Source organism: Montipora foliosa, chromosome 9 (genome assembly GCF_036669935.1).
Source record: "Montipora foliosa isolate CH-2021 chromosome 9, ASM3666993v2, whole genome shotgun sequence".
NCBI classification, from domain to species: Eukaryota; Metazoa; Cnidaria; class Anthozoa; order Scleractinia; family Acroporidae; genus Montipora; species Montipora foliosa.
Genome location: NC_090877.1, coordinates 39,282,739 through 39,292,738, shown reverse-complemented (window position 1 = coordinate 39,292,738; position 10,000 = coordinate 39,282,739). Strand labels below are relative to the sequence as shown.

General features: G+C 39.7%; 2 protein-coding genes and 1 pseudogene across 2 annotated transcripts in view; 2 read left to right on the top strand and 1 right to left on the bottom strand.

The window, feature by feature from the left end:
• LOC137969345 (epididymal secretory glutathione peroxidase-like) overlaps positions 1 to 3,429 on the top strand; it is a 3,552-nt gene extending 123 nt beyond the window's left edge. Inside the window, exons 1-2 of the mRNA XM_068815542.1 lie at positions 1 to 408; positions 2,800 to 3,429. The exon at positions 1 to 408 is cut by the window's left edge and continues 123 nt beyond it. Of these exons, the coding sequence (XP_068671643.1) occupies positions 1 to 408; positions 2,800 to 3,024 (633 nt within the window). The 3' untranslated portion in view covers positions 3,025 to 3,429. The remainder of the gene's footprint in view (positions 409 to 2,799) is intronic.
• A 28-nt stretch (positions 3,430 to 3,457) lies between these two features.
• The window catches only part of LOC137969346 (uncharacterized), a 28,738-nt gene continuing 22,195 nt past the window's right edge, over positions 3,458 to 10,000 (bottom strand). The window contains exon 4 of the mRNA XM_068815544.1: positions 3,458 to 3,657. Coding sequence (XP_068671645.1) covers positions 3,458 to 3,657 — 200 coding nt within the window. The remainder of the gene's footprint in view (positions 3,658 to 10,000) is intronic.
• LOC137970463 (epididymal secretory glutathione peroxidase-like) overlaps positions 9,582 to 10,000 on the top strand; it is a 3,119-nt pseudogene continuing 2,700 nt past the window's right edge.

The window sequence follows — 10,000 nt, the reverse complement described above, 5'->3', positions numbered from 1 at the left end:
TCGGAAAGACGTAAATCGTATTCTATTTGCCATAAAGATCCCTCGACGTCCTTTCACGACTTCACAACAACAGATGTAGGCGGCAGAAATGTGTCTTTGTCGAAGCTAAGCGGTCATGTTGTCCTGGCAGTTAACGTGGCGACCTTTTGCGGTTTCACCTCACAATACATCGACTTGAATGCATTACAACAAGAATTAAAAGGAAGTACTGAGGATTTATGCGGGTTGAGAATAGTTGGCTTCCCTTGTAACCAGTTCGGATTCCAAGAACCAGCAGAGAATATATACGAGCTAATGAATGGATTGAAGTATGTTCGTCCTGGGCATGGCTTTCAGCCAAATTTTCTTTTGCTTGAGAAACGAGATGTAAACGGGGAAAATGAAGACGAAATTTACACCTTCTTTAAGGTAAGACGAAGTTCATCTCTCGATGTGTTTAATTCATTATTTTATCCCAAAAATTCCAAACAGAGCGTTTAACAGCTTTATTTTTAAAATATTCGTCCAGTACGTGCATGTACGTACGTGTATTATCATCTTTATATATTCTTTTTCGATGCCAGTAGAATAAGTGGAAACCATTTGGTCTTTTTGTCTTTGAGGCGAGAAAATATGTTCGGGAAAAAAAATACACATTGAAATGCATTGTTTGCAAACGCTTCAAGATGGTACTGAGATCGACAAACTAGAGAAGATCAAAGTACATACATCTTATTCAATGGTATAACATATAATACGCGCGGATATCTTGCGAGTTGCGTAGTATTAAACCATCGAATAAGAGATTTATTATTCCACTACAAAAAGGTGTTATTTTGATTCAATTTTATCTGGTAAGAGTGTTTCTAAAAAAATGCATCATCTGTCCTTTGCGAACGATGTAAACAGGACCGAAAGCCAGCAAAATGTCCTTTATTTGATTGTATAAACGAAATGACGAGACACAAGCAATGACAAGCTAAATTCTCAGGTTTTGTCTCGTGCTGAAAACAATTTCTTTCATTGAAAAACTCTCGTTCCGTCCGTATTTGCTTTGTTCTAAACCGGTCAAACCCGGACACTACAGTGTATTACCGTTACATATTTTGGGCGTTTTCTTGACCAAATATGGTAAAATGGCGTAATAGTGGAATAATAATAACAAAGAATACAATATTTGATTTTGTCTGCGCTGTTTGGGGAATTTCTCAGTTTATCAGCCACGTCGGGCTTAAGCCCCGAAAAAAATAACTCGCCAATAAATGTATATTCTAGAACACTGCCTAACATGAAGTTTGACGACCCAACATCTTGAGACATTTTCTTATCACGTCCGCCTTCTTAGATGATGTTCAAAAAAAAAATTTGATTTCGCATTCATCGAATTACCTAATAAAATATTAATGCGCACACAAGCACGCCCCCACTTGAAGCGAGAAGTATGCGAAGAGAACCCAATTTTGTTGCCGAGTATATCGTTCTCATGGTATGGAACAATTCATCATTTCAGATTTCGAGTACAGGCCTCTTCATATAATTCCGGTTGACCGGGCTGGCTCGGTTACTAACCTCTTACTAACCAAGCGTGAGGGCCGCACTGGGGAATATTGAAATCACGCCGAAATTACACCCGATTTGAGTGCTGTTTTTAATAGACCTTATTCACGATAGCCGCCACGTTGGATTTGCTATTATCATGCAAATTAGCCTACACACTTCTGACGGGGCAAACAACACAAGTTCGAGAGGTTATAACGAACAGCTTAGCTACACAAATGATTTGTTTCATGTTCATTGAATTTTTATCACCTAGGTAGTAAAACAGAATGCTTACACAAGTTACTTCGATTTTTTTTACTGAAAAATTAGCAGATAACGAAGTAGAAAGTAAAAATGTCGAGAGGCAATCAAAAGATATAAACTTATTATAAAAGGTACTTAATTCGAAATTCTAAAATGTACTTTTAGCAATGTTAATTCAATATTTCGACGAGCCGATTTTCCGCAATTTGCCTTTATTCCAATGTTTGCCCCCCAGCATAACATATGGCTAATTTGTATGACAATTTGAAAACCAACATGGTGGCTATCGTGAATAAGGGCTATTGCAACTTAATCGCGACAAAAATGGCATCCAGTCTCTTACGCCAAAAATTGCGTCATTTTTAAAACTTACTACATATTTAGTCATTCATTATTATTATTATTATTATTATTATTATTATTATTATTATTATTATTATTTTTAAAATCTCATTAAGGGTATCTTCTATTCAATAGAACCTATAGCGTAACGCAGCAGTAAATAAATATTAATTAATTTGTTTACTTTAAGCTCACGAAGTCGTGTTGTTAGCAGCTAATGAAGTGCATTCGCAAGTAAAGTATTGTAACTTGTGTATTGTATATAGTACAGTGTAGTGTTCGCGGTGTAGTATCTGTTATTTCATTTAAAAAAATGCATCTGTTTTTAGGGGAGTTTATATCGCAATCATTTACATTTGCATAAGCGCTTTTAGGTCTATGTTGATGCTGCAGAAGCTTTCACTTTGCAGGTTTATGTTTTTTTTTTGGGCTTAGATTTGTCTGGTTCTGTGCAGGGTATGTCTGCTACCTTGCCCTTGAGTGGACTAAAGGCCTCCAGTGGCATTGCTTTGTTGCAAATCTCCCTTCAGAACAGACTAATTACATAGGAACAATACCATTTATAGGACCGATCTGGTAAGATATGTACACTTTAATTTAACAATATGGAAGGACGCTAGGTCACTGAGCTGTAAACCGCAAAATGCCGCATTATCTTCTCTTCTTTTGCTTCAGTCACGTTGTCCCGCACCAGATGGTTTCATTGATGACATCAGTGCCATCCGATGGTCACCAGTGAGGAATAACGACATCAACTGGAATTTCGAAAAGGTCCTGATTGACCATGAGGGGCAACCGGTGGCTCGCTACACCGCGCCATATGAGCCAATGGAAATACGGGATGATATATTGCAACTGATACAGGAATGTCGAGATAAAACAAAACAGAAAAGGTACTAAATTTAAGAGCACAGCAAATGAACTTAGAACTGATGGAAATCGACGGGTTTAGTTGACAGATTTCTGAAATATGTAATATAATTTAATGTGACAACAACAACAACAACAACAAAAAAAAAAACAATCTGAAAAAGTACACGCCTACGAAGTTTAAGTTTTTTTTTTCTTTTTAAGCAGTGAACTTGTAAGTTGTGACGCCGAGGATATCAGGTTGTGATAGCTCGAATTTATGAAAGACCATTTACAAACTGAAGTTTCATGCAGTAAAGTGGTCTCGATTCAAAGCTTCTGACTGTTCAGTCTTCAATGCATTCAGCTGTAACAGGCGGAGTAGTATTTGAGCGTCTACTACAGTGTATAGTATCCCAAACGGAACAAATAAACTTGCTCACATCCTGTACTCTGCATTGGCATATTGTAGTTTAAGTGAAATTTAATTGTCTTTTCCTTCCAACTTCATCAGAATCTGATTAGGATCAAAATAACATTCAATAGATTTAATTTTTAGCTTTTCATCCACCTCTGCGACTGCCATTCCGTACATTTCCAAACGTTCTCCGGTTGGAGCCTTGTCCTTGTAGGGGCCCGTCCAATTAGCCCAATGCCGCCAAGAGAACGCTACCCTGGGAGGACCTACGGACAATTAACAAATCGGATGTGGTTCAGCGTTGTCTGTGCTCTTATCGGCAACGATATTCGTCATTACAGTGGTCAAAATGTTAAATATAAGAGGCGCAGTGTTTTTCACCACAGTATTCAACGTCAAAGAAAATGTTTATTCCAAAGCGTCACCATATCTGATTGGTTTATTTCCCGAAATGAGCGCTTCTGATTGGCTTTTACAACAAGAGAAAGTTGACGCAAACAGCGTTGTCTAGACTCTTATCGACAACGGAAAATAAGCCAATCAGATTGCGAGATTACGAGCAATTGCGGTGAAAATAGACCTTATTCACGATGGCCGCCATGTTGGATTTGCTATTTTCATGCAAATTACTACACACTTCTGAGGGGGCAAACAACACAAGTTCGAAAGGTTATAACGAACATCTTAGCCACACAGATGATTTGCTTCACGTTCATTGAATGTTTATCACCTAAGTAGTAAAATAGAATGATTACACAAGTTACTTCGATGTTTTTTAGTGAAAAATGAGCAGATAACGAAGTAGAAAGTCAAAATGTCAAGGGCAATCAAACGATATAAATATATTACAAAAGGTACTTAATTCTAAATTCTAAAATGTACTTTTAGCAATGTTGTTTCAATATTTTCGACGAGCCGATTTTCCGCAATTTGCCTTTATTCCAGTGTTTGCCCCCCAGCATAACAGATGGCTAATTTGCATGACAATTTGAAAACCAACATGGCGGCTGTCGTGAATAAGGCCTAATGAAAGTGAAACCGAACCGTTGAAACAATGTAAAGAAGACCAGTATGATCATCGCACGGAGATTTGTTAACTCAGCATGGTAGTTTGGTTCAGTTTCATAATCAAAATGGAATTTGCTCTGGGACCAAGCTTGGCAATGGAAAGGAAGAAAAATAAAATCCACGACTGAGCGAGGGATGGGAGCCGAGAGAGGGCTCAGTGAAGGAAAGGGTGTGCCACCGCTGTCCTTTTCCCCAATCAAATCCTCTTCTTGGTTCGCTTCGCTTTCCAAGTTACTTTTGTCTTAGACTGTAATTCCTACCGTTCCACTTGCAATTCCATTTTCTCAACTTAATTTGAGCATCATTACGAAAGAGCTATTGATATGATCCTCGAACTTTATAAGAGACCTAAAACATTTACGTGGCTCCAACGGGATTCCAACCCATGGCCTCTGCCATGCTCAGTTGGTGGATCAGCATTGCACCGGCATCACAGATTACATAGGTTCGAATCTCGTTAGAACCACCTGAATTTTTCAGGTGTCCGTAAGAGATAATTGCTTAAATTTTCCTGAATAGTGAGAGGATCATTTCTGTCTTTTATCTATAGCCTGCACTTCAAATATAAACTTTTCTGTCTTTGAGCATCATTCCTACCGCAACAGTTCATTAAGGAGCTTTAGATCGAAGGACTCGGACGGCTACGACTACGAGGTCTCCGTTCTGAGCACGCGCACTTCGAAAAATGTTGGCCTCTAAACCTCAGGACCCGCTGGACCCACCCCTAAATCCACCCTTGGGCCATTTTTAGCCTGGTCATTTCCCGTTTGGCCCGCAAAAAGGCGCGTTTTACAGAGGGCAGTTTGTCATTTGGCCGCGCCCATTGAGAATAATGATTCTTTGGCACCAGGTGGATTCGCTTTTCTTTTTAAAGTAAAGTTTCGAAGACAAATTTCGACGGGACCAACTGTCATCGTCAGTTACGTTGCGGGAGTGAATTTGAATTTGAATTAACTTGATATACAAGTGTTTAAGTTTTTTTTGCGAAGTTGAAGTCATAACCATTTTATACAGACTGGTTTCGTGGCGATGGCCGAGCATTGCAAGCAACACACAAACATTAAAGTTGAACGGCACATGGGGACTTCATTGTTCGAGCGAGCACGTTGCGTTTTTCGACTATATGATCCCTCTGTTATCAGTAATGCGCGCAAAGTGCCTGTTTATCTGATGGAGAAGACACAGCAGCGAATCAGTAACGTTTCGGTGCCGCTCACTCTGCTCTAAAAACCTCACTCTCTTTAAGGGTTGGGTTGTTCTCTCTTAATTTAAGGTTGTCTTCTAATCGTGGTGACGTTAGGGAGAGTTGGACCAGCTGCGGCCTAGGACCAAAAAAATCGGATAAATTTTATGTTCCCGTCACTATCTGTCAGTTACCAGCGCAAAAGGATCATATTTGTTAGTTTCAGCCATGTTTATTTTTCATTACATGTGGCGCATGAATCCAACGTCTTTGTTTGGTTTGCTGGCTTGCTGGATGGCGTTTCATTAGCTTCACAGTGAGCCTCTTTCGTATTCCAACTGGCCAGACAAAAGAGATCCGGATTTTAAAATGTCGGTAGGTTGAACATGTTCAGGCAGTTCAAAGAGAGCCGGGGGATACCTAGGGTGCTTACCATTTAGCCAAGAAATCCGGAAATTTCGGTTTGAGGTCAAATGGAAAGGCAATTTTCCGGAAAATCTTTTCGGAAATTGTGGACAACCTCCAGAGGTAGTCCTCTTTTTCCGTTCGGTACGGAATTCGCTAAATGCTCTTACCATTTGCGAGAATCCTTCCGTTTGCAGGCCCATTCTCACAAGATCGAGTAAAATATGCGGGATGAAATGCTGTGTCTCATCCGGTTGGTCATTACGGAAAATCTCTTACCTTTATGCAACGATCAATCTCGTATCCAACAAGGGCGAATGGAATAATTGTTTTATTAAATTCTCAACCTTCGGTTTGCTAAATTTTATTAAAGCTTAAGAAACGACTAGTCTCCAACGCAGCCGTTGTTTGTGTGGTCACGCAAAGGAGAGCGTTGCGTGACCACACAAACAACGGCTTCGTAGGAGACTAAGGCCCTGTTTACAAGCAGGAGGGTCAAAGATAGCCCGGGATTTACAAGCAAAATTTCACAGGTAGCGTTACCCTACCACCCGGGACAACTTTGCTTGCTTGGTAACCGCCAGCATCGCAAACACAATGAAAGTCCCGGGTAGGCGAGTTGTCCCTAGCGCTAGCAGAGCGTTTACAAGGCAGCTAGTGTTACCCTAGAGCTAGGGTTACAGATAGGGTTACCCTAGCACCAGGGTAACCCTAGTTGCCTTGTAAACACGTCGATGAAAAAAAGGAGAAATGTGTGAGTGCTAGGGTAACCCTCTTGCTAGGGTAACCCTAGCGCTAGGGTTACCTGCTTGTAAACAGGGCCCAAGGGGCTGTTTAAATGGAGGTAGGAAGATCCTAGAAGGCGGATCATCCTAGCGCCATATGTTTTCTGTAGACGCCATCTTGACGGGTAGGGCAAAGCGGTCAGAAATTACAGAGTTTGTATGCAAATCCGATAGCAAATAACTTCTTCCAAAATTGAGTTTTACAAAATTTTTGAATCAAAACGTTAAAATACTAGGTAGAAGTTGTATTCACCAAGTTTGAAGCATGTGGCTTTCCTATAAGTCGCTGAGCTAATTTTTTTTAATTTTCCATACATTTGTCTTTAAATTTCTTTCCTGCAAACCGCGTCTAGACGTTTGTCTACCCAGCCAAATTTACAGACAAATGTGTGGAAAATTCAAAAAATTAACTGAGCGGCTTCTAGCCAAGCTACATCCTTCACACTTGTGAATATATCTTCTACCTAGTATTTTAACGTTGCCATTCAGCAATTGTGCAAAATTCAATTTTGGAAGAGGTTTATTTGCTATCGGATCGGGACCAGTTTGTTTCAAAGATACACCGCCCAAACGAGAGACACAGTGGAAAGTAACGAGCAATCGATCGGACAGTAAATGTCGCGGAAAACGCCAGAAGAGTGAAGAGTGCGATTATGGTTAAATCGGAGAAAAGTAAAATATGAATTTCGACATACGATTTTTTCCGATTCTCTGATTCTCCAAATTCTAAACCATTCTCCGATTTTCCCGATTAATACAACTCTTTCCGATTCTACGATTATTCCTATCTCTAAGTATTTTCCAATTTTCCCATTATTACGATTCTTCCGATTCTAAACGGTTATTCTTTATTCTCTAAGGTTGAATACGATTCCCGATTTTCCCGGTTATACCTAGTATTGCGATTATGGCTAAATCAGAGAATAGTAAAATATGAAAGCAGAGAAAAAAATACTTATGTGAGTGCTTGAACCGCCCTCAGTGTTCCCGGTCCACACTTCCTGAATTCAGCTGTCACGCAGAAAACAAAACATGGCATCATATTTGTTTTCGATTTTTATTATTGGACTCCAAATCATCGATAGTTGATAAGGTTTAACTGGTGAATACCCGCAACTCCAAAAATGTTCTTGAAAAGTGTGGCTAGGCGTCTACGCAGTGGTCATTACCACCCCTCCCCCTAGAATGTGTTAGTAAGGAAAGAGTTATGTACACGCAGTGGTCATTAACGAGATCTTGTGCCGAATATAGCACTCGTTTACTGATTAAGCCTAAGCGCTCGTTTCAGTATTAGGACTAAGCACTCTTTCAAAATTTAAGATTTCATTTCACGGTTCGCTCAAACTACCCTTTTTAACAAGATCGTATAGCCACTCGTTTAACATTTTGCTTTCATTTTACGTTTCATCAAGAGATTATGAAAGTACCTTTATAATCTCTTGGTTTCATCTAACTACACTTTTTAACGAGATAGTGCGATGACTATTGCACTCGTTTTCTGATTAGACCTAAGCGCTTGTTTCAGTGATTAGGCCTAAGCAATCTTTTAAGATTTCAGCTTTCAATTTACAGTTCAGTTAACTACACTTTTTACCGAGACCGTGTGAAGAATTATAGCACTCGTTTACTGATTAAGCCTAAGCACTCGTTTCAGTGATTAGGCTTAAGCACTCGTTTAAAATTTTAGCTTTCATTTTACGGTTCGGTTAACTACACTTTTTAACAAGATAGATTTCAGAAAGATGTTAAGGTGAATCGTAGAAGGGGAAGAATCGGAAGAATTGAATCGGACAATTATTCCCCAAGGATCATAAGGTAAACTCGTATAATCGGAAGAATCGTAGGATCGGAGAATGATTTTCAGAAAGATGGGTAACCGGTCGTTTCGCCAACGTTTCAGTTCGCCAACGACCTGTTCGCCAACGTATGAAGTCTATTCGCCAATGTCTAATGTCAGTTCGCTAATGCTTATATGTCAGTTCGCCAACGTCCAAAATACTTTGTGAAATAGATCTGAAATGTATTTACAGATTACTCAAAGAAGATAATGTGACCGAATAGACTTCATACGTTGGCGAATAGGTCGTTGGCGAACTGACACGTTGGCGAAACGACCGGTATTCGAAAGAGTTAAGGTAAATCGACATTTGCCGCATTCATTTCCATATAAGGTCAAACGCAGGTAGGTCAAATGGCCGGTAACCGAGATCCAGGAACGGATGAGAAAGCTAAGAATTGCATTATCCAAGGTTGAGAATTTAATATTGTAAATATTCAGTACCCCCTTTTAACAAAATCAAACAGTCAACTGTTTTCTCCCTAGCTTGCCTTGACATTTTTAAACTATAAAGTCTTCATCCAGATGGCCGATTCTCACAAAACACAATCTATCTTTTTTTTGGAAATTTCGGCGTTTTTCCAAACATTTGTTTTCGTTTTCTTTTCCAGAAAAACAGGACTCGGAAGAAATGTCACTTATTGTACGCAATATCTTCTCTGAGATTTATTGGAAAAACTGAATGTTTCGGCAAGAGTTCGACTTAGGCATTTAAGACAACTAAAGGTACCGTTCGACATTAACTAACTTTTCATCAGCTCTCAAGCTTGTATTCCCTCGCCGTGAATAAAATTTCGGAACGGGGATTTTTTGATATGCTATTCCCTCAAGGGCAAAATAGACTAATGACAGTTGTCGATTAAATTTTCGGGCACGGGGGCAGGTGCACGTATGGATGACAACTCTAAAGAAAACACGGGTGAATTCATTACATACACCGAGTTCCTTGCTTCTCAGCAAAGCCTAGACGATGAAATTGGCCATTTCTGCGGTCTTTTGTCTGGTTCTAGGCAGCATAAACGCTTCAGAAAGACGTAAATCGTATTCTATTTGCCATAAAGATCCCTCGACGTCCTTTCACGACTTCACAACAACAGATGTAGGCGGCAGAAATGTGTCTTTGTCGAAGCTAAGCGGTCATGTTGTCCTGGCGGTTAACGTGGCGACCTTTTGAGGTTTCACCTTACAATACATCGACTTGAATGCATTACAACAAGAATTAATAGGAAGTACTGAGGATTTATGCGGGTTGAGAATAGTTGGCTTCCCTTGTAACCAGTTCGGATTCCAAGAACCAGCAGAAAATATATACGAGCTAATGAATGGATTGA